Raw genomic sequence first — 25,127 nt, forward strand, 5'->3', positions numbered from 1 at the left:
TAAGTAACTAGATGTGACCGGGGGAGGGAGGGTCCAAGGCCAACTCCCAGATCGACAGCTTGGGCAACCGGACAGCTGAGATGAAGGCCAAGGATGGACGAGGTTTGGGGAAGAAGATGGTGGTGGCAGCCCCGGACACGCCTTGCTTGGGGAGCCCGGGAGGGGCCCTCGGCACAGCAGTGGACTCTGCAGGACTTAGAGGCCTCAGGTGGGGACGGGTACTTGGCAGTGTTTCTGCCCTGGCTGGTCTGTTGAGGGACACAGGCAGAGGAGAGGATGCTCTGGCAGGGGCGCTCCTCAGTCCGAGTGCACCCCTGTCTGGCCCTCCCCTCGGCTGCCATTCCCCCCTTCTCATCTTACACTTCCTTCTGGCCCTCACTTAACTGCGTCATTTTAGGGAACTTGGAAACCAGGCCTCGCGTCTTTAACTTACAAAATTATACACTCCAATGAGCCGGAAAGGGGCTTTCGGAATAATTCTATTGAAAATATGTGGGTTTTCGCCTTGAAATGATCTTCCTGAAATTATCCCCTTTCTCTCTTTATAAATATTAAAAAGAAGAAATCAGAGCTTAGTGCTTTAAATCCCTATTCAGGGGCTTTCTTGTCTGCCTCCCAGGAAAGTAACCAGTCATCTCTGAGGAGGAAAAGGAGACTGGCCGGGTTCCCTTTAACACGCCACCCAGCCAAACCCCCCCTTTTGGGGCCCCCCTGGCCAATCCCTCCGTGCCCCCGTACAGCCAAGCTGGGACTTGCTGGAAGATTACGTGTCCGTGTGGGGGTGTAAGGGAGAAGGGTGGGGAGCGGGAAGGTGAGGAAGGCTGCAGAGAGATGGAGGCAGCGAGACAGAAAAGTAGGGAGAGGGAGAGAGAGAGAGAGGGAGAGAGAGAGAGAGAGAGAGCAGCAGAGAGAAAGCAGGGAGGATTAGGAGAGAGACAGTGGGAGTGAGAGAGAGAAATAGGTCTGGGGAGAAAGACAGAGACATAACGACGCAGAGATAGATGGGCTGGGGCAAGCGTGCAGACACAGAGCCCGGAGATTAAAGGAGACAGAATATGGAGCGGTCGGGAGCACACAGACACAGAGGCGACTAGAAGGCAGAGGCATAGAGAAAGTGGGAGGGCTAGCGGAGGCGACAGGGAGCCGGAGGCAGAAAATGATGCAGAGAGAGGTCCACGGGGTGGAGACGACACAGATTGGCAGGTGGGGTCGAAACGAGCCATGGGGAGAGGCACAGCCGACAGTGACACACGGCAGGGGAGTGGGGAGGTGACAGGGAGATGGAACGGGCCCCTGCCGCCCTGGGGCTGGAGGCCAGCTGGTGCTGGGGACGAAAACGTGACTCATGTGCGGATGGCATCTGATGGCGGGAACTTCCTCATTCCTGGCTCCTCGGGCACCTGCCTCCGTCCATGATACATGAGGCAGGGGTGGGGGCAGAGGGGAGAGGCGGACAGGGGCTAGGCTTAGAAGACAGGAGGACCCATGTTCCACCTCAGCTCCGCCCGTCGCTGCTGTGTTACTCTGGGCTCCCTAGCAGTCTTTGGAGCCTCGGGTTTTCCCATCTGGAAAATGGGGATAATGATGCCTACGTCATAGGATTGTGTCCCCTGCAGGAGGCATCACCTGTGAGGGGCATGGCACAGCCCCTCAAGGATCTTCCACAAGTGAGAGTATGCTCTCCACCTCACACGAGTCGAATCGGTTGATGTCGTCCATCCTGGAGTCCACCCTCAACTCCAGTCCTGTGATCTTAGAACTGTCCCGGGCTGACCCTGAAGACCTGGAGGTAAAAACTCTACCCACAGGCATCGCAGTAGGGGACATCTACAGGAGGAAGGATTGGGGGAACAGAAGATTTTGTGTCTGGAAGATTCCTGAGAAGGCTTTCCCAGGCAGCAGTGGTGGGTGTAAGAGGTGTGTGTGTGGGGGGGGGGGGGGAGGGCGGGGGGAGGGACTGGGTGCACATAACCACACAGCTGGCCTCTGACTCCCTGAAAGGGGCCTGAGGAGCACTGGCCGGGGGCTCCCTGTGTGACCTTCCGTCCCCTGGGGCTTCTGTTTGCCTGTCTGACCAAAAGGGTATCAGTTCCAAGCTCTGCAGGGCCTTGAGACCCTACCACTCAAAGTCTATGATGGTAAGCAGCCGACCTAGGTGGGGGTGGGGAGGGTGTCCCCCGCCCCCCCCCCCCCGCCCCCGGCCCCCACTCCCCAAAAGAAACCTGCACGGGGAACAGAGGCCTGTCGCCTTCTAAAGGACCTGTCAAAAGCGCTGTAGTTGGTTACCGGTTACCACATGAGCCAAGCCTTGATCTGCCTGTTTGAGGAAACCCTTTGTTCCTTTCAAGTCTCTATTCTCCCAGCTGGGGCTGGTGCAGAGACCGAAGCAGTGAGCTTTCTCTTTCCTCCTTTTCTTTTTGGATTTTTAAAAATAACCGGCTTGTGCATGCAGGCAGTGTTCCAGAACTGGGTTCCCAGGCCGAGGTTCAGGGCAGGGACTCCAGCACCCCATAGTCCCGGACCGCTGGGAGAAGGGACAGCTGGAGGGCAGTGGGTGGGGGTGGGGGGGGTGGATACTAAACCCCTGCCCGAGAGCAGCTCAGGCAGCAGCACTGGGAGGTGAGGCTGGGGGGTGGGGGGTGGGTCTCATCTGGCTGCAGCACCCCCACGACCCCACGTTGGCTGACCCTGGTGCCCTCCCATCCCCTGCTGGACCTCGGGTGTGTTAAGTGTAAGATGAGAGGCCAGAGCAGAGATGCTGGGTCCATGCCAGGCCCTGCTCATTGATCACCCTCCCGCAGGGAGCTTGGATGAGCCTTGAGAACCCTTTCAGCACAATGCTCTGGTGTTTACTGCAATTGGATTAGGGTTGCAGAATGCGACCCACCTCCCATCCTGGACAAGTTCATCTCCAAGGGGACATACAAATACTTGTGGGATGCATGGATGATTTCTTTCTTTCTTCCCTTTTTTTAGTCCTCACTCAGGCATTGTTCTAAATACTTTCTAAACAGTGAGCAAAACAAGAGTTCCTGACCTCAATCCAATGTGTGGGAGAGGCAGGCAATCAGCAAGTAAGCAGAGAAATGCATCAGATGTCAGGTGGTGATCGGGGCTATGAAGAAACGCGAGCCAGAGTAAAACAGCAGTGAGGGCAGAGTGTGGGTGAGGTGGGGGGCACAGCGTAGAGAAGGTCACCACAGAAGGTCTTCTGCGAAGGAGCAGAGAACTCAACCGAGTGAGATAATCCCCGGATTCCATCTCGCTAAGACTTTGAGTCTAACCTGGTGTGAAACTAAGATGCTATTTTCTGTTGCATAAGATTCTAGAATCCCATGAATCCAGGAACCTGTAACTAACATCACAGATTTTTACTGCCCTCACATTCCACAACCATGAATCTAGAAATTCTAGGATTCACTGAAGCATCTTTTTGCTTGAATAGACCAGGATTCATCTCCTACCCCCTTCCCGCTGCCCCTAGGAAACAGAGCTGAAAATAGAAACCATCAAAACAACAAGCCATTCCCGCTCTAAGTGCCATAGTAAACAAATGGTCCAATGTTGCGCTGATGGTTTAATCGCAGCAGTTCCAAACAAGCCCATTCATGAAGGATCTTCAATTGATGGAGAGGGGGAGTGAGCCTTGGGGGGAAGGGTGGCTTGTGGCTACGCTGGAGGGAGGTCCCTACCACCACCCAGATGAGGCTGATGGGATGCTGTGGGGAACCCCTTGGAATTCAACAGCCAAAGCCCTGGTTGTCTGAACCGAGCCCCCTTTGCCTTGGGGGATCAAGACGGTAGATATTTTAATGAGGAAGGTAAAGAAAGGCCTCGCTGAGGGGTCACAGGAGAGCCGGGCCTGAAGACTAAGAGGATTCCAGGTTCACAAACACCGAAGAGAGAACTGAGTCGGGGCGACAGAACAGCAGATTCAAAGGTCCTGGGATGAGAGAGCCTGGCTGGTTCCCAAAGCAGTTGGGTCATAGGAAAATAAGGAGATAAGATCGGAAAGGCAGGAAGGGGCTGGATCCAATAGGGATTTGTCAACTAGGGTTAGGAATGTGGAAGCTACGGGAAGGTTTTAAATAGAGGAGTGACATAATGCAATTCCACATTTAAAAGGTTCCTGGGCGCTCTAAATAGAATGGACTATTGAGGGCAAGAATAAAAGATGCACCGCAGTGAGTGACGGTGGTGTTTGTCCCAGTGAGAAATGATGGTGGCTTGGATTTGGATGGTGGCAGTGGATCCATCTGTTTATCTGTTCCTTCTTTCTTCCCTCCTTTCCTTCCCTCCCTCATCCATCCACCCATCCATCCATTCCTCCATCCATTAACCAAACATTTGTTATCTATGGGAGTCCGGCACAATGCTGGGATTACAAGGATGAATTAGATATGGTTCCCATGAAGGAGCTCACGAAATGGCAGGGTTCATGACACTGCAATGTAATCATGAATCCTCCAGCCAAGGAACGCACAAAGTACTGTGTGAGCTCAAGGGAGGAGGGCACTGGGAAGTTGGAAAAAGTCCTCATGGAAGAGATGTTGATGTTTGAATTGGGCCTTTGAGACATGGAGGAGTTGGTCAGGCAGGAGGAGGGGGTTCCTGGCAGGGGCGCAGCTTGAGTAAAGGCAATGGGTGAGCAGGAGTGAGCATGGCCTGCGTGTCCTGGAAATGTGAAGATGTCCAGGTCGGTGGGATGAACAGGCGTGTGGAGGGCCACTATGGGAGAGGAGTGAGGGTCAACCTGGGGAGAGGTGGAGTATGTGCTTGGGACTGGGTCTACCCCTCCTGCTCAGCTCCGCTTGCCCCAACCAGAACCGAGTAATTTAATTAAGTGCCAGCTCTTAAACAAGATGCAGCTGTTTAGCAGATGTTGCCTTCCACCCCAGATGGAGGTGCATCTTGGCGGCGGGCACAGCATTTCCAGGGTGTCTAATTTGTGAGGCTTCGGAGAGGAAAGAAATTCAAGATGCTGCCATTATTATTTAATGACCATTATTCATTACGCATCCTCCTCCCCTTAGTGCCACTACCACATGTCACACATTCCTGCCGGCTTGGCTTGGAGATAGAGGTGGGCTGGTTGATTTGCTGGTTCCCACTCAGAAAACAAGAACAGAAAAGTGAATGATAAAGTCACCAACCCAGAGAGCTCTCAAGAATTTTGATGATGGTGGAAAATGACTCAGTGGCCATTTTTCATGAAAGGGACACAGTAATCTGCTGCCTACACAGGTGCTGTGCCAGGTGCTTCACACACCTTGTCTCTGGTCTCTGATCCTCAACTGCTATGCCAGGGCCTACCTCAGGGCCTTTGCCTTCCTTTCTCCTCTGCCTGGAATTGTCTTCAATTCCCCCAAGTCCAGCAGGCCTCAGGTTAAGTGTCACCTCTTCAGCCACCCTGACTGCCCTATACAAAAAGCTGTCTTCTCATCATTCTTTACCCTTTTTTATCTTTATATATATTGCTTGATTTCAGAGAGGAAGGGAGAGGGAGAGAGAGGTAGGAACATCAATGATGAGAGAATCACTGATTGGCTGCCCGCTGCAAGCCCCACACAGGAATCAAACCATGACCTCCTGGTTCATAGGTCGACGCTCAGCCACTGAGCCATGCCAACCAGGCCCTTTTCTCTTTCTTCATCACCCAATATGTGTATATGCATTGTCTCTTTCTCTCCTATAGAGTTTAAGCTCCCAAGAGCAAGGATTTTTGTCTGTCTTATTCATTGCAGCTTCCCCAGCACTCAAAAGAATGCTTGACTCAAGACAGAACCCTGTAAACATTTGTTCAATGGGTGGATGAATGATCAATGGATCGCATTGAACATAGAAGAGTGTCAGGGAGATAGAATCACTTTCCCAAGAGTTATACAGGCAGCCAAGGTAGGTCTGGGATTTGAATTTGGGTCTGTCTGACTCTAAAGCTCTGTCCCTTGCATGAAGGGCATTTTTTCCCTTTTCCGTCTGTGTGTCCCCACTTATTTATGATGTATCTGTTTGTCTGGTTGGTGCCTATTTTCCCCACTGGCATGGCAGCTCTACTGAGAGCAGAGTTCATCTGTTCTGCACACAGCTGACTCCTCAGCACCACACAGTGCCTGGCAGCCAGGAAGCACTTCATAAATACACTGAGTGGCCAGATTATTTGACCACCTGACGTTGGTAGGCAAATTAGCCGTACACTGCATTGTATGGGATAAGGAAGCCGAAGGCCTGTTCGAACACCTTTGCTGTCTGCAGTTACCAAGATAAAATGTCTCCAATTTGCACAGGAACACAAGGATTGGACAGTCGAGCATTGGAAAAAAGTCATGTGGTCCGATGAATCACGTTTCCAGTTGCATCATGCAGATGGCAGAGTGAGAATTTGGCGGAAACAGCATGAAAGCATGCACCCCACATGCATGAGTACAACCCTTCAAGCTGGTGGTGGCAGTGTTATGGTTTGGGGCATGTTTTCCTGGCATGATTTGGGCCCTTTAATACGTGTGGAGCAACGTCTGAATAGCACAACATACCTAAGTATCGTTGCTGATCAAGTTCATCCTATCATGTTGATGGTGTATCCCAATGGAGATGGCTTCTTCCAACAAGACAATGCGCCATGCCACGGTACTCATATTGTGCAGGAGTGCTTTCAAGAACATGAGGGAGACTTTACCTTGCTTAGGTGGCCCCCACAATCACCAGATGTCAATCCAATTGAGCATTTGTGGGACGAAGTTAAAAGAGCCATCAGGCAGCTGGTTCCACAACCATCAAATCTCACAGAACTGGACAGTGCTATTCATCAGGCATGGTGTCAGATTCCTCGCATCACCTTTCAACATCTGATGGAATCAATGCCAAGAAGAATTGCCGTAGTACTGAAGGCAAAAGGTGGCCCAACGAAGTACTGATGCGGTGGTCATAATAATCTGGCCACTCAATATATATATATCCCATGTTCAAAGGCTGTTAAATCGTGTTGTTTACCCATATCTTCAGAAAAAATCACTTCTACTGTCGTGGTAAACAACCTGCTTCCCTATTTATAATGGTCTGGCCCTCTAGCAACTTCAGCACAAAATTATAGCTAATTTGCCTACAAATGTCAGGTGGTCATAACAATCTGGCCACTTGGTGTGTATGCTGAGTCTTGGGGGGAAGAAGGCCTGGGACCAGGGCCTGGGCTCACCCCACCCTGGCTGTGCCTCCAATTGGCTGGGAGGCTAGGGAGCTCCAAGATGTTTTCTACTGTCCTGCCTCCTCCCACATACATATTTCTTCTTCAGTCTTGGAAGCAACTCAGCAAGGCAGGTCTCATCCATGTCACTTGACAGATGGGGAAATTGAGGCTCGATCAGAGCACAGATTTGCCTTGCCCAACAGCATTCGGGTAGTGAGTGAAGAACTGGGATTGGAACCCAAGCCTCCAGAGGGTATTCATCATGTAAAGGGGGACCCCACCCCCCGTTTAACACTTGCTGGCTCTGTCCACCCAAACATACAGCTGCCCAGTTAGAGGCTGAACTTACCGCCAACCAGGGCCTGTATTTCCCCCTCAAGGTCAACAGTATCAGGGTCAACGTGAAGCTTACCCTTAATTCACGACTCCCTAGCTTTGTCCATTTAAGCGCAAACTTTGATGCTATTTCAACCCAAATCCCCCGTGGACTTCAATGGGAGCTTTGAATCCATGAAGAACATCACACAGAGCTTTTGGAGGTAGCACAGGCACCCAATGGAAATCACATTAGCATACTCATTATCATCAGGCCCTTTGAATGTGTTTTCCGGCTGTTCCTTTAAAGTGATTCCCTACCAATGGGTCCTTTTGGTTAGTGTGGCTGAAGTGGGGCTGTGGGCGACTGCTCCGTATTCCTCTGCACTCTCCGAACAGTGGCACGAGCCATGTGGCATCGGGTGATGGAAGAACCTCACCCACCCGACAGGAGGTGTGAATGACACATACTCTCTGGGTTGGGAGGAAATAACTCCTGAAGTCACTCTGGCAGTTGTGATGGGACCCCAGGGGGTGGGCTCGGGTAACAACAACAACATGTTGCTAAACTACCTGCCAAGGAGGCCAGACCCTGTTAATAGGAGGCCCATGGGTGCAGCAAAGAGTCAGGGATGAGTCGGGGTCAACTCAACTCGGGAAAGTGCCAGAATCACATGGAAGTCTCTACCAACACTCAGCGCCCACACCCCCACCCTGGACCGTTTGGTTCTAAAACTTGTGGAGACAACTGGGCACCAAGGGGGTTTTAAATGCCCACATGACTCCAGTTTGCTAACAGGAAGTTGGTTAGTGGAGCTAAACTGCTAACACGAGCACTAGCTGGTCAAGCCAGACCAGAGGGGAAAAGAGAAGTTGTAGGGTGCGTGATGGTGAGGGGGGGGCAATAGGAAGTCCTTTGGGGGGGTGTGGGAGAAAAGGAACTGCAAAGAAAACACTTTTTTTTTTTTTTAGTAAAAGAAATTTTTAAAATACAAAAAAGTGGCGAGAACAGTATGATGATCCTATGATCTGTTACCAGCCTCATCATTTGCCAATACTGAGTCCTTCCCGTGGGGAGTGGGGGGGAGGGGGTTAAGGAGTGGGCCGCAGGGAGGCAATGTGCCCCGTGTCCCTGGGAACCTCCTGTAAAGCCCACACTGCTCACTGGTGACCCGGTGACATTGGATCCTTGGCAGAAACACAGAAGCCGGCGCCAAGCTCTCAGGGCAGGACAAGCTTTGACAGGAGAGCCAACAGCTGGGACACAAGGACTTTTGTATGAAGGGGGAAAAAAGTTATATTTTAAGAGAAATCCCCACCCATTTGGACCAGTCTCCTACATTCTTAGGTGTTGGGACAGGGCCTGGAGGCTTACCCCTAAAAGGATCAGAGGCGAGGGGGCTAGCCTGGGAGCACCCAGGGGTGGCAGCTGGGCCGGGATGTCCCCAGGAAGTCAAGTCCTCTTGTCATCGGACCGAGCTTCCCTGTGCACCTGCCACATGCCAGACGCTGTGTTCTAGGTTGTGGGGACGCTGACAACAGCTCACACTCTAGTGCTGGAGATGGACAGTAAAGAGGAAGTGGAATATGGAGCGTGCCAGATGGCCGTAGGTGCTACACAGAAGAAAAGCAGGGAAGGCGACTGGGGGGGGGGGCGGATAATAAGGCGCTCAGGACAGGCCTGTCTGCTGAGGTGACCAGACGAGAAGAGGGAGAGAGACACCTGGGAGGAGCGTGACAGGCAGACGGGACAGCCAATGCAAAGGCCTGGGAGTGAGAGCTCCTCCCACTCTGTGCAGCTGGTCAGTGGGGCAGCTGGGGACAGGGGCGGCAGGTGAGGTCAGGGAGGCGGGTCTCTGAGGAACACCGGTGAGAACAGCACATGAGACCGTGAGGCTCTGTGTAGAGACCTTCGTTCCTGAGTGAGAGGGGGAGCGACTGGTAGGTTTTGAGCTAGAACAGCACTGTCCAGCCTTTGCCAGCTCATGGCACACGTAAACGAATTACTAACATTCAGCGGCACACCAAAAATATGTGATATTTTTTGCCGATCTGACAAAAAAAAAAAAGGTATAATTTTGATTCATTCACACCAGATGGCTGTTGTCGTGTTGGCTGTTGTCACTTTTTTAAATTTGACAATCTAAGGGAAAAGAGGTCAGTGCCCCTGACTAAATAGTCAGGTATTGCACATTTTAAGGATTCTTGCAGCACGCCATTTGGAAATCGCTGAGCTAGAGGACTGAGAGATCTGGCTGAGGTTGCAATGGGACCCCCCCTTGTTGAGTGCAGGACAACTGCAGGAGGCGAGGACAGAGGCAGGAGAAAGCTGTTGCGGTCACCCCAGGTCACAGGGGATGGCAGTCAGACCAGGGCGGTCGTACTGGGCATGGCGAGACGTGGTCAGTTCATGGCTATGTTAGGAAGGTAGAGCCAACAGGATATGTTGGAGCCTGAGAGGAGGAGAGAGGGGAGGAATGACACCAAGATGTTTGATCTCAGCAGCTAGCTTGTGGGCTGGTGTTTCCTGGGCTGGAGATCCTGCTGGAGTCGGGGGCTTGGGTGGTTGAGAATTCCATTCTGAACAGATTAGATTTTAGTTGCCTGGGCAACACAACATGCAAATGCCAAGTCCTCCACTGGACACAGGAGTCTGGAGGGCAGGGGAGAGGCCTGGCCTAGAGTCCGCTCAGGTGGTCATGAGGTCACCGAGAGCGTGATCACAGATGGCGAAGTAGATCAAGGACTGACCTGGGGTTCTGCTGTCACAGGGAGGGGGCCAGGCCTGGGATTGCTCGGAGGGTCCTAGTGCTATTCCTCCTCTCCATTGGCCACTTCCAATTCTTCACATGTGCCCTGAGGTTAAAGGTGAAGGCTGAGCCAGCCTCATTTTAGTTGAAAAGGGCAGAAACTCTCAGGTCCACTTGAGCCATAGGGATTGCAGTAAAGCTACAGGCAGCGATGGGAAGGCAGGGCTTTGACCAGGCCCCACAGAGTGCAATTTAACCACCGGGAAATCGTTCCGGACCTGGACCCGTGCCCTAAGGACTGAGCTCATTCATGGCCCGCTCAGCACCGGGCCTGATATTCCTTCACCTCCTCCTCCTCTCCGCTCTCTTCCTCTCTGCCCCCTGAGGTTTTGGCTTACTCGTTGCCCCGGTGCCTCCACGTTGTCTTTGCATTATCTGATCTTGTTAGGTCTTTCAGCTTTGATGCATTTTATGCCCTAACACTCCGTGATCCAAATTCAAACTGGCAGCCCTGATTGGTGATGATTAGTTCAGTTAATTGCACTCAGCCCTGCTGGGTGGAGCTTTTGCATCAGGGCTGTCTCATTGGCTGCTGGCTAGCCTAAATCTTTGCAGCCTTTGGGTCAGGTGACTTCTACTCCAATCAGCTATTGCAGTAGTTGTGGAGGTGCTATTGGGGACAGAATATAAGGTCCATGACAATGTGTGGTGTATTGATTAAGGTGGGCTCTGAATCAGACAGCCTGGGCTGAGGTTCAAACCCAGCCTCCACCATTTATTGTGACCTTGGACAGCTTATTCAACCTAACTGTACCTCCATCTCTATCTCTCTAGGTGGAGAATAATAGTCAACTACAACTTAAGGTTGTGATGAGTATATAAGTTAATCAATGAAACACATAACACAGCATTTAATTAGGACTCAAAAAATGTTAATTCTTATTGTCCTAACTTCCATTTGGATAGTTCATCTCACTATGTTAGATGTTTTGTTTGTTTTTGTTGATTTCAGAGAGGAAGGGAGAGATAGAAACATCAATGATGAGAGAGAATCATTGATCTGCTGCCTCCTGCACGCCCCACACTGGGAATCGAGCCCACAACCTGGGCATGTGCCCTGACCGGGAATCGAACCATTACCTCCTGGTTCCTAGATCAACACTCAACCACTGAGCCACGCCGGCCAGGCGAAGTTAGGTGCTTTTAAGACATATTCTCATTCAGTTCTTCACAAAGTGCAGATGAAATAAGCTGTCTTTTCAGTCCCATCGTCCAGATGTGAAAATGAAAATGCAGAGGTTACGTTGCTTGCCCTAGAGCCCTCAGCAAGTAGGAGATGGAGTCAGGATTCAGACACCCGTTTGTCTGGCTCCAGCACCACTGTTCCGAACCACTACGCCCCTGACAGGGCATCTATGTGCAAATGCCCCGTTTGGCCACTTCCTCTGTGAGGCTGTGGACAGGAGCCCCCCAGGAGTTAACCCTGCTCCCCTCTGCCCTTCCTATGCTACAGGGGATAATGCCTAGTTCCCTAAATGCAATCTGCTGAAGCGGGACTTGTGCCTCACCAGCTCCGGTCTGCAAAGGCAGTTCCTCCCTGTCCAATGCAGGCAACACCTGGATAAGTTACAGAGTACGGCGTATTCCTCCCATTTGACAGATGCAGAAACTGACACTCGGCGAAAAGATAGAAGCAGGATTTGAATCCAGACATGTCTGTCCCTTTCCCCTTCTCCATACTCCCCCATTTTATGGGGCAAAACTGAACCCCAGGGGATCTGGGAGCCCCTGTAAGTTCCCAAACAGAGTGAAGTAAAGGCCAGAAGAACCTGGGGTCAGAACAGAGAACCTCAGAGCTGGAAGGCACCTCATTCAAGGCCAGGAGTCGCTGGGCCTCACTCTGACCACTGCTTAGTAACGTAGCCAGTTCTGCAAAGTCTCCGACTCATGGCCCGAGGGTCATTCAGGGTTTAAGGAAGCGAAGTGGCGTGAAATCCTGGTGCCTGTTTGGTTTCATGAAGTAGGCCTGTCTGACCCCGGGGGAAGGAGCACAGCAGGACAGGGCACCTGCAGATTCTTGGCTCACACTTGCCTCGTCTAACACACACCGTGCAGGCCTTGCCCATGCTCCAGGGTGGGTCACCAGTAACCGTCCCTGGGCTTCACAGGTGGGTGCCTCGGCACATCCCTGGGATCTGACAGACAAGGATTTGAATCTCCACCGTGCACCTACTCACTGTGTGGCTTGGGGCAAGTCACTTAACCTCTCTGGGCTTCCGTTCTCACATGTATGATCCTCTTTCATGGAGTTACTGAAGATGGAGTAAAATATGTTCCCGTAGTGCTTGTTGCAAATGCTCCTGTTGTTATTTTAGACATTACAATCCCACGGCCCCATACAAAAAACTTCACACACTCGCTGTTGGCATGGGAATGACTAAAATAATCACCTTTTAGGAACATACAAAATAATTAGAAGGAAAGATTATTTTGGTGACAGTGTGGAGGATACATTAGGAGGGAACGATTGGAAATAAGATATATTCATTAGGAATATGTTTAGCTGTTGGTAGCAAAAAAATTCAACTGTGGCCAGATTTCTAATTGTTCTTTAATATCCACTCTCCTCTCCTTCTTTAGTGACTAGAACCCCTGCATTTCAGCTGGACCCATGGCAACCTGTAATGAAGATTACATATTCCCTCCTTCGTTTTAAGTACGGCCATGTGAGTTCTTGCCAATGAAAAATATTTTGTGTGACTTCTAGAAAATGCCTTAAAAAGGAGGGTATACATCTTATGCCTCTCTTTCTCCTTGCTGGCTGGAATTGAGATGTGATGACTGGATCCCAAGCAGCCATTTTAAATGGACCACGAGGTAAATTAAAGATGGGTGCTGATTCTTTGACTCTCCTTCCTTCCAGAGGAATTGTCTATTTGAAAGAGTCTATTTCCACTCCACTTGAATCTGGACTGACCTGTGACTTCTAGGACCAACAGAGTATAGTAAAAATAATGCTCTGCCACCCTAACCGGTTTGGCTCAGTGGATAGAGTGTTGGCCTGCGGACTGAAGGGTCCCAGGTTCAATTCCCATCAAGGGCATGTACCTTGGTTGTGGGTGCATCCCCAGTAGGGAGTGTGCAGGAGGCAGCTGATCGATGTTTCTTTCTCATCCATGTTTCTAACTCTCTATCCCTCTCCCTCTCTGTAAAAAATCAATAAAATATATATTTTTAAAAAATAGTGCTCTGCCAATTCTGGGCCTAGCCCTTAAGAGAACAGGCAGCGTCTGCCAAGGCCTCTTGGATCCATGCGCTGCCACGGAAAAGGTCAAGCCACTCTGTGGAAGAGACCACCTGGAGAGGCCCAACGACTGCCTGGAGAGGGAGAGGAACCTATTCGAGCTCAGCATCGCAGTCATCCCCACAAAGCACCAGGCATTCCAGCAGAGCCATCTCCAGCCTCAGGTGAGCCCAACCTGAATACAACCAAGTGACTAATGCCTGTAGATCAATCAAAAGATCCCCAGCTTAGACCTGTCCAAATTTCTGATCCACAAAATTGTAGAAAATAATAAAAATGGTTGTTGTTTGGGGGTAGTTTGTTATATAGCAATAAATGACCAGAACCGACCATGAAGTAGAAGCTGTTTGCTGAGGATGTTGCCACAATGACACCAGCTCTGATCTGGCACGCCCAGATTTTTTTGTTACATGAGAAAAGTAGACCCTATTTGTTTGAGCCTGGCTGATCCCTGGGGCTACAGCTCAGGGCCTCAGTTTCCCACAACTGTTAAATGGAGCATTAGCTTCTGCCCTATTACCTCCCAAAGTGCCCGAGAGGACAGAATAAGAATCAAGGCCTTTCTTATCCTCATATATGAAAAGCCAGGGGCCGCCACGACAGAAACAACCAGATGGATGACCAAACACAGGCTGTGTGGGGCAACAAGGCCAGCGGGGGATGGGGTGGTGGTGTGGGGCAGTTGGAGGCGACCAGGCTGGCAGAGGGGGGCAGTTGGGTTGACCAGGCCAGCAGGGGTGGGGTGGGGCAGTTAGGGGCAATCGGGCAGGCAGGCAGGTGAGCAGTTAGGAGCCAGCTGTCCCGGATTGTGAGAGGGATGTCCGACTGCCAGTTTAGGCCTAAACCGGCAGTCGGACATCCCCTGAGGGGTTCCTGATTGGAGAGGGTGCAGGCTAAGCTGAGGAGACCCCCACCCCTGCCCCATGCACAAATTTCATGCACCAGGCCTCTAGTGTAATATAAAGAGTCCTTGTGTCCAAAGAGACTGAATGACATGCTCAGGCTGTTATAATATATTTAATGTGCTCAAAATGACTGTGAACTTGTCATGAGACAATTGTAAAGGATTTTGGAGTCGGATACATTAGGGCTCAAGGCTCATCTCTGTTACTTTCCAATGTGACAAATTGGGTCAGTCGCTAAATTTCTCCACGCCTTGGTTTCCTCATCAATAAAACACAGACGGTGCTATTTCCCTTGTAGAGTCTGCATGAGGAATAATTTAAATGAGATTAATTCATCTAAAAGATAAATATCTCTTATGTGCTTGGCCAGACCCAGTCCTGGTATTGGTGGGACCCGGGGGCCACTCACCCCCCAGATCTAAGTATTTAAAAACTATAAATCAAGCTAATACATTGTTTTAAAATGTCCTCTCTTTCTCCTCCATGAATATAACTTCAGAACACCCTGGAAGGCCAGGTTCAATTTGAAACCTCAGACCCCTCCTAAAGCTTTGCTGAAATGTAGAGTGGGGGTGAGGAGAGCTGGCCTCATCCCTCCCGTCCCAGCCTGCTCCCTTCCCTTCTTACCCTCAGCTCTGCCCACACTGTGCAGATCCCACATGTAGGTGTGTAGACACCTCAGGCTGCCTGTCCGATTTCCCGCCACCCCCGGCTCCACACTGCCCTTTGGCTACATCCTGGGCCTGGTGTTTTGCCTCCAGAGCACAGACCCTAGAAGCAGGCTTGGGACCTTTGGGCAGGAAGCACAGAGGTCCTGGGACCCCGAAGTACATCTAGACGGGGGGCAACGGCTTGGGTGGGTATGTCCCTCTGGCCTTGTGTGGACATATGCAGCTGAACAGAAGGGACTCACTCCTTCAGTCTGGACCTCAGTCTCACTCCAGTCTGTAAGATGCGGGCTTAGCTGATCTGACATCTCCAAGTCTGTTGGAGACCAAGGGCTGGCACTTGAAAGGGCCTCCGCCATCTAGTCCAGCCCATTCACCCACACTTCCCTCCAGCAGTCATAGCAGCAGGCCTCCCCATCACACCTGCAACAAACGCTCATCGCCAAGCCTGCGGGCCTCTGGTCATCTCCACTCTCCTCGCCCCTCACTCCAGCCCTTGCTCACTGAGCCCCAGGCCCCTTGACCGTCCTGTGTGTATGAAACACACGGAGTCCATGCGTGCCGCCCACCTCAGGCCTTGCTCTTGCTGTTCCCTCTGCCTGGGCACCCAACTCCTTGCAGGCCTGGATCCTCTCCTCATTCAAGCCTCAGCTTAAATGGCCCCAGGACATAGAGAGGGTCACAGACACCCTCTTGGGGACAGCTCTCTTCCAGGCCCAGCACTCTGAATGTCACCATCTTACGTCCTTCTTGCAGAGCCAGAGGTGGTAGAGTGGAGAGGTTAAGAAACCTCACTCGCAGCCCAACTATCTGCACCCGAATTTGGTCTCCTCCATCCACTGGACACTTTTGTAAATTGTTCAACCCGTTTTCCCAAGAACACAGATGCTCCTGGGGTTACAATGGGGTTGCACCCTGATAAACCCAGCGCTAGTTGAAAGTATCGAAGTCAAAAATGCATTTAACGTGCCTAACCTAGGGAACCTCGTAGCTTAGCCCAGCCTACCTGAAACGTGCTCAGAACACGTACGTTAGCCCACAGTTGGGCAATTATGTTGGGCTTCATCTAAGTGCCTTCTTCTTCTCACCAGAAGCAGGAAACACAGATGGGCATTTGTAGGGCGTGGCTATAGGGCTAAGCCTCAGACTGACCTGTTGGCAAAGCCACAAACAAGTCCCAGCTTAGAGGGCACAGTCCTCTTAGCATAATTAGGCTTGACCTTATGACACTCCCTAAATCTTATCTGGGTGGCTAATGGGCTGAGGGAGATGTAGCAAGTGCTGCCAAAACAAGTGAAACTCACAAGAACATCGTAGCTATGGTGACCACTACCTCCTTTACCTCCGGCTATAAAATAAAGGCTCAGCTTGCCTCTGGATCTCCCTTTGTGGCCTCAGCCAGACACAGGAAGAGCCATCTAGACCAGTGGTGGCAAACTCATTAGTCAGCAGAGCCAAATATCAACAGTAAAACGACTGAAATTTCTTTTGAGAGCCAAATTTTTTAAACTTAAACTATATAGGTAGGTACATTGTTATTAACTTAATTAGGGTGCTCCTAAGGCTTAGGCAGAGCCACACTCAAGGGGCCAAAGAGCCGCATGTGGCTCGGGAGCCGCAGTTTGCCGACCACGGACCTAGACCCAGCTTATTCTCTTTGTCATTTCTTCATCCTTCACCGCCCTCACTCAGGCTTGCAGAACCCTTGACTGAGCTGGCTCGGCACAGGCATTTTGTAGACATGATGGAATGTGGAAACAAAACACAATATACAAAAAACCCTGGCAACATGGTAGATGGTTATTTACCTTCACGATCCGGTGGCTAACTGAGAGCAGAGAGTGTTAGAGCTGGCCTGGGGGGGAAGAGGGGGAGAGGGAATCACAATTCAAAATTCTAGGTATGGTTTCTAATGACTGCATATCACTTTCAAACCTTCCTAAGTCAACCCATCATAATGTAAGTGGGGACCGGCTGTGTATGATTCAACTTCTCATTTCCCTTGAACAGATGATTCAACCTCCACGTTCCCATCTGAGAAAGGGGGTGATAATTACTCTATCTCTTAGGTTTATTGTGAGATTAAAAGAACCAACGCCCATAGTTATAGCATTTAGAGCAGAGCCTGGCACAGGCGGTACATCTGTTTGCCATTATATGAACACTTGTTATTTGAAATTATCTTGTCTGCTTATTTCTTTACTTGTTTGCTGTGCCCTTTCTCTCTGAAAGGCAAACTCCTCACAGCAGCCCCTTTGTCTGCCCGCCCCCCCCCCCCCCCCCCCCGCCCCCTGCCTCCCACGGTGCCCCAAACGAATTCAAACAAGGAGCTGGCAGGGGGCTGAGCCCTTGTATACACAATATCCCAGTGCAGATGGCGACACTGAGGCAGGGGCGGAGCGGCGGGAGCAGGGCCTGCAGGAACCGTCCGGCCACGTGCAGGGCGCCTCGCCACCGCCTCTCACCCGCGGGCCGGACTCGCGCGCGCTCAGTGTGGGCCTCCCCGGCGTTTTGGTTCCTGCGCGTTTGCCTTTCAAGGCCCGGGCAGAGGCCACGCCGGGCAAAGCGGCCCGCGACCCGAGGCAGCTGCGGCCCCGGCCTCTCGGCCCCCAGTGGGCGAACAAAGGCATTTGCATGAAAACAGGAACTCCCTTTGCAGGAAGGACCCGTTGTGGGGTGCATCGCGCGCTTCAGCGCCCCACAGCTGTGCGCCCCTCCTGGGACGGGGAAGGAGGCGGGGTGGGGGGACCGGGCCACCGAGCGGCCCCGGCACACCGCCCGCTCCCGGGCTGGCGGAACAGCCGTCTGGGTGCGCGCTTCTGCCGACGCATCGCATTATTTACGGAGACGGGGACACCGGGCTCGGGGCCCCTCGCACGGGGCAGCGGAAAGCGGGGCAGTGGCGGCTGCGGGTCTCAGGTCCCAGCCTTGTCCTCCGCAGCCCAGGACCTCGATCCCCGCACCTGTCCGAGGGGGGCGCATGGGTATCACCAGGCCTGGCTCCCCCGGAAAGCAGCTTCCCGGAGGGGTGCGCGCCCGGGACCCAGAAGGGGCTCAGAGAGTGTGGGCTCGGACCCCCCTTTCCAGCGCTTTTCCTTAGCCACATCCCTCCCGGCAGTCACTGGAGGCAGGATGAGCTAAGTGGTCAGAGCAGGGGATCAAGATTCGGGGAAACCTGAATTCGAATCCTTACTCCGCCCCTTGCGGGCTCTGTAGCCATGAGCAAGTGACTGCCTCTCGATGCCTCAGCTGCCACATCTGCCAAACGGGAATCAAATAGCCATAGGCTATTAGCTTCATCGGTGTCACCAATCCAGTGCTTAATTTATCCTTGCAGCCACCTCTCCCAGTGTGCAGATGTGCAACTGGCCCAAGGTAGGAAGGGGCTATTTCAAGGTCGCGCAGAGGGTCAAAGGCAAACCGTCCCGGTCTCCAGAGTATAAGGAGAGCTAGCCTTCAGCAGCCCGAAGGGCGAGTTCGTAGAGCCCGGTAGGGGTGAGGGGCAAGGAGCTAGTAGTCATCTCTCTCCTCTCCCCCCACGTCCCCCCACCCCAACCCCCAGAAGGCACACAGGTTCTCCTGGGCACAGGAAGGGTAATGGCTGGTTGCTCCGGGGCCTGGAATGGGGCTGTGGGATAAGTTTTTCTCCCAAGCTGAAACCCATTATTATTTTTTTATCTTAATTTTTGTTATTTTTAATACAGAAGGCCGGACCCTTTCTGCAGGAACCAGCCGGCTGTTTAGGGCAGACCATAATCTCTGCGCAGCTCCTTGCTGGGAAGGCAGCCCCACGCTGCCCTCCAGTGGCCGGCGAGGTGGTGCCGCCGGAGAAGCTGAAAAACAAGGGGATCAGGGAAGGGAGCTCTTCCCTGGGCACGTGGTGGGGGCTGCCAGGGAGAGGGAGGGAGAAACTACAGCTCATCCCCTCCCACCCTCACCCTGCTATTCGCGGTGCAGGTGGATCTTGGGAATCATGGGAATCGAGAATAATAGACTGAATTTGAAAGGCACAGCAGTTTTTTCATTCTGCTTTTATTTATTTCTGAATAGATAACACATTTACATGATTCAAAAGATTAAAAAGATGGTGGAGTGAAAAGGAAGTCTCCCTTCCACTCTTGTTCCAGCCACCCAGGCCCCTTCCTGGAGGGAGGCAGCCATTGTCATATGCTTCTTGTATATCCTCCAGCAGAAAGTCTATGTGAATAAAAAGGTTTTACAGGATCAGTCGTTCCCTCCATATCCTCTTGCGCATCTTGCCGCTTTACCTAAACATGTATCATGGAATATGTTCCATATTGATTCACATGGAGCTGCCTCATTCTTTTGGACAGCTGCATAATATTCTATTGTATGAACTTCATAATTATTTGATCGGTCTCCTATTGATGAGCTTTTAGGCGGTTCCCAAGCTTTTGTAATCATAACATTACAACAAATAACCTTGTACTAGTGCATACACTGTTAGACCCAGGTAGGAGTGATTCACTTAGCTGTTGTTGTATAATGAACAAAAGGCTTTAAACAAAAAAGCTTCGTTATTGCTCATATGAATCACCGGTGGCCCTGCTGGTCTGGGCCAGGCTGGGCTCACTCTGCCCTGCCTCCTTGTTCTGGGTCAGAGGGCAGGCCAGCTGGGAGTTTGCTTGTCAAGGGAGAATGGGTCAATCACATGTCTGGAAGTTGGCTGGCTATCGGCTGGGGCAAGAAGGGTGCCCGGGTCATGTCTTTCATCATCCCGAAGCATCAAGGCCTCCTGAAATTCCATGACTGGCATCGTATTTCATCACATTCTGTTGGTCCAAGTGAGGAAGGCCCTAGCCCGGATTCAGAGCTGTGGAAATGGAAAAACCCCTCTGCACGGGAGGAGTGGCAAAGTCATATTGCAAAGGCACGACCAAAAGGACATGAACTATTGTGGTCGTTAAAAAATACATTTAAACAATGCTTTCATTTGATAATAGATTTACAGAAAAAGTTCCACAGACTGTACAGAGGTCCTATTTACCCCAGTGTCCAGTTTCCCTCACTGTTAATATTTTATATTACTGTGATCCATTTGTCACAACTGAAGAACCAACAGTGATACATTACTGTTAGCTAAACTCCATACTTTATTCATTCATTTTTCCTCAGTGTCTTTGCTCTGTTCCAGGACCCCATCCAGAATACCGCATTGCATGTAGTCATCCGGATCCCATCCAGAATACAAGATATTGCATTTAATCACCCCAGCTCCTTAGGCTCCTCGTGGCTGTGACAGTTTCTTAATTTCCTTGGTGTTTTGTTTTTTTGACAACCTTGACAGATGACCAGCACTCCTCAAATAATCAGGTTTTCTGTACAAGGCCCGTCAATTTGAGTTTGTCCAGTGTTGTTCTCGTGATCAGTCTGGAGTTACGGGTTTTGAGGAAGACCTCAGAGGTAAAGTGTCTTGTCAATGCGTTATATGGAGAGAACATGCCATCCACATCACTTATCATGATGATGTTAACCGTAATCACCTAGCTAAGGTGCTGTTTGCCGGGTTTCTCCAGTGGAATGCTACTCTTTCCCCCCCTTTTCCATCCTGTTCTCTGTAAAAGGGAGTCGCTGTGCAGAGCCCACTGAAGAGGTAGAGAACAGCTCTCCACCTCCGCCTCATTGAGGGGGCACTAGCAACATATGTTCTTTGGAATTCTCCTGTTTTGTGTTTATTATATCAACGTGGACTCGTGGATATTTGCTTTATATTTTGCACCATCTACATACTATGTTATTTCTTTTGTTGCCCAAATGGTTCCAATTTTGACTATTGGGGCAAATGTTGGCTGCTGTGTCTCTTTGTTACATCCTCATCACTTCCTTGCTTTCTGACACTTATAAGTATCTGAGTCTGCTTCTGATGATTGTTTTTTCTCTTGAGCCCATATTTGTTCTATGCCCTTTGGCATGTGTGGAAGACTGGATAACAGATCGAGAGGGAGAAGATTATCCCGATTATCCAGGCAGACTCTGAATGCAACCACATGTGTCTTTATAAGAGGAGGCAAAGGGAGCTTTGACACACAGAGGAGAAGGTGCTCTGACCATGGAGAGAGAGAGTGATTGGAGTAATTCAACCAGAAGCCAAGGAATGCTGGCCGTGACTGGAAGAGACCAGGATGGGATTCGCCCCCAGAGCCTTCAGAGGAGCGCAGCCCTGCAGACACTTAGGGTTTAGCCCAGTGATACTGACTGATTTTGGATTTCTGATCTCCAGAACATAAGAGAATAGATTTCTGTTGTTTTAAGCCACCAAACTTTGCGGTGACTTGTTACAACAGCCTCGGGAAACTAATACAGCCTGCCTTCTAAATTTTTCTGGAAAGCTGGGCATTTTGTATAGGAAATAAGTAAGGAGGGGAACAGGCCTTTAACGTGAGGATTGATGTTAATCTTGCCAGGAGTTGGGCTGCATGTAATGCTCGTTGTAGCTCTAGGCACCCGGCTTCGCATTCCTTTGTACCCTTGTCTTCTCCTCCCTCTTTGGCTATGGAGGCTCCCTTTGTCCTGGCCCCGAGTCTGTGTCCTGCACCTCTTTCAGCTGCAATCGCTGTTTTTTGCTGGAGCTTTATTGCTGTGCTGGTCCAGTGGGGGCGGTCCAGGCTTTTAGTGGGCTTGCCTCTGGTCTCAGGAGTGTGGCCTTTTGCAAGAGTTTCTGTTCCTCCTCCAGGGGTGGAGCTATGCCCTACCCCCTCTCTGGTCCCTTCCCCAGCTACAACATCCCAGCCTATTTCCTCTCTTGTCTATGGCTTCTGTACCCACCCCATCCCACACACATGCCCTCCTTTGGGTGAAACAGGAAGTCTGGAGAGTTTCCAGTTCCTTTTGCCGTAAGTGCAATAAAGCCTCTGAACTGCCTTCTGGCAACGTCCTACCCACTGGAGATTGGGGAAGGGAAGGGGTGGGCTTCACCATGGCTATGCTTTGCCTTCTCTCTGTCTGAGTTACATGGTGCGCCCTGTCAGATCCTCCACATCGGAACCCAGTGAGGTTCCTGGAGGAAGAATCTGCAAAATTATGAGGTCTTCCCCCACTCCCCCATAACTGGGGACCCCAGGAGCTCCTGACTCTTATGCTGGTCCCCACTCAGCCTTTAGCAATTCAGCAGAATTACCACCTACGTGTTCCCACCGGTTTATGGCATCGCAGCAGGGAGGCCAATCTTGGTATCGTTGGATTTTGGGGTGGCAGTTTGCCTTGCAACCTCAGTTCTCTGATGGATTCAAGGGAAATCATTGATTTTCAGCTTGTCCAACTTTTTCTTGTTGTAAAAACTGGGGTAATGGCTTTTAAGCTCTTCACATATGGGAAGTTGAAACCAGAAGTCCCTATTGTGACCATTTTTATATCAACCCACCACAGCAAGTAAGAAATATTAAGGTTCACAAAGTCATTGGACTATATATAATCTTGGAATCATAAAGACTGCAGCACATAAACTCAGGTTTGCAGCTGAGAAATCATAAATTCTAAGAATAAAAATTCCCTAGATTGAAAATCTCCATGGACTCTCCACTTCTTCCAGGCTGACATGACATTAAATATTTTTCATTATCTGTCCTGTTCCACCTCTCCTACCTCACTTTTCACCATCTAGCTCACCTCCCACAAAATCCTCCCCCCTCACTTCTCCCCCCTAGAAAACAAACTTGACATCACACTCAAGGTTCCAGCTAAGTATTAAGCTAATTGAGAGTCCCTGATGCACCTTGGACATTCCCTAGAATCGTGGTCGGCAAACTGCGGCTCGCGAGCCACATGCGGCTCTTTGGCCCCTTGAGTGTGGCTCTTCCTAAGCCTTAGGAGTACCCTAATTAAGTTAATAACAATGTACCTACCTGTATAGTTTAAGTTTAAAAAATTTGGCTCTCCAAAGAAATTTCAATCGTTGTACTGTTGATATTTATTTGGCTCTGTTGACTAATGAGTTTGCCGACCACTGCCCTAGAACATGGCAAACCTTCAACAATCATCTGTTAATCTAATTAGTGAATAAAATTACAAAGCTCTTATCATAGCATGGAGCACATAGAAGTATTAACAGTGGCCAATCTCTGTCATGCACCTAATTTGTGCCTGATAACTCTTCTAAACTCTTCTAAGCACTGTATTAATTAATTGTATTTTCATAACTTTATGTGGTAGGTACTATTATTAGTCCCATTTTACAGATGAGGAAACTGAGGCAGAGAGAGGTTAGTCACTTGCCCAAGGTTACCCAGATGCTAAGTGTCAGAGCTTAGGGAACCTCACTGATGGGTTGTAATCAGCATGAAGCTCATCCTATTGGCCAGGCATTGTGCTAATGCTAGACACATTACGTACATGAGCTCTCTAATCTCATGATAATTCCCATTTAATGTGGAGAAATGGAGGCCCATGCAGGTTAGGTGACTTTTCCAGGGTCACACAGCTAGTAAAGCTGAAGCTAAAGTTCAAATCAGGTCTGCTTGCTCTAAATTCTACACTCTCTCTTATCTTCAGCATCACTTCTGGGCTGTCCATTGAGGAAAGGAACACTTTAACCCCCCTGTCAAGCCATCGTCCCTACTCTTCCTTCAAGACATAGCTCAAGGGTTCCTTCTGCTGTGATGCTTTTCTCCCTCCCCTACCCCAGCTGCTGTCAGTCCCTTCCTTCTTCTCTTCCTTCCTGTGACTCCGCCCCCATCCCTGTCCTCAGGAGGGCTTGGGTTCAATCACAAATCTGCTGGGGGACCTTGATGAACCCTTATTGTCACCATGTTAGCCATGATTCTTCTCTCATCTGCTAAATGGTGCTAAGGAAGTACCTCCCTCAGGGGGTTGGATGAAATATGCACCAACCTTAGCCAAGTGCCTTCCAGAGCACTTACCACACTGCATTATAATCACCTGTTTAAATGTCTGTCTCCATCACTTGACTGGAGGGCAGGGACTGATTCTGATCTATCTCTTTGCCTCTAGCTCCCAGTATGGCTTAGAACAGGAATTAAATAAATGTGAAGTAAAATAATAAAAAATAAAGAAAGGAGGCTTAGACTCCGAGTCTCATAATTCCATACATAAAATCTAAGAGCGTTGCCTCACATAACCGCAAAGTTGAAAGGATCTTAGATATCAACTTCCCAAGGCTTTCAATCTTTTTGACAACCACCCAGTTAGCGATACACTTTATATTCCCATGCAGTGCGCATGTACACACACACACACACAGAAAACTTCAGAGTGGCATTTTCCCTCACTGTGTGGCCTAAACCTAGATCTCTTCCCTTTCTCCTCTCCTATCTTTTCCATTAAAAAAAATGCTTGGTAAGTTTATTAAATTTATTTCATGACTCATGATTGTGTTGTGTCCTTTGGTTTGAAAAACACACTTCTCTCGGGAGGGAAAGCTCCGCCCACAGAAGATAAGAGGTTTCATTGCTGGACGGCACTAATTGTTAGAAAGTCCTTCTTTCTCTTAAGCGAAACAACCCTCCTGGTGACTTCCCCATTGGCCCCTCTGGCTTGCTGGTCTCTCTAGGTGCACGTTAGCAAGCTCCCTTCACTTCACTGTTTCACTTTCTCCCCCTGCTCCCGTACACGTGCCCACCTGGGTGCAGAGAGCCACCCTCTGGGCCTGGATCTTCACCCATCACCTCCCATTGTTGCGCTTGTTTGCTTTCAGGGGGGTGAGGGTCCCAGGAGCCAGTCCACCCACACAGTGGCTGAAGTCTTCACCTCCTGAAACAGAGAAGTTTGTTGGACTGGGCAGGTATCAGAGTCTGGAGGGGTGGGGGGAGGCTGGTGCTAGTGATATCAGGGACCCAGATGCCACAGAGGGGTCCATCAAGGGTCCTCCACCCTCTCATGCAGCCACCTGAGGGGCCTCCTGCCCACCCTCCCCGCCAGGCTGCCCAGTCATGCCTGCTGCCTCTGCGGGAGTTTGCCTCCTTCACCCCTGGAGGCCAAGGACAGGTGGCGGCACAGAATTAGCAGTGCCCGGTGCAGACTGAGAATGCA

The 25,127-nt window shown here is 50.5% G+C and overlaps 1 protein-coding gene across 4 annotated transcripts in view; it reads right to left on the reverse strand.

Annotated features, from left to right (window-relative positions):
- LOC308523141 (KRAB domain-containing protein 5-like) overlaps nt 1-25,127 on the reverse strand; it is a 180,745-nt gene that overhangs the window by 12,838 nt on the left and 142,780 nt on the right. Inside the window, exon 7 of one of the 4 annotated variants that reach the window (XM_081096834.1) lies at nt 16,931-16,977. The exons of the other annotated variants lie outside the window; for them this stretch is intronic. Coding sequence (XP_080952960.1) covers nt 16,933-16,977 — 45 coding nt within the window. The 3' untranslated portion in view covers nt 16,931-16,932. The remainder of the gene's footprint in view (nt 1-16,930; nt 16,978-25,127) is intronic. 4 annotated transcript variants of the gene reach the window in all.

The sequence above is a fragment of the Myotis nattereri genome, assembly GCF_964212035.1.
Source record: "Myotis nattereri genome assembly, chromosome: 8".
Classification (NCBI taxonomy): domain Eukaryota; kingdom Metazoa; phylum Chordata; class Mammalia; order Chiroptera; family Vespertilionidae; genus Myotis; species Myotis nattereri.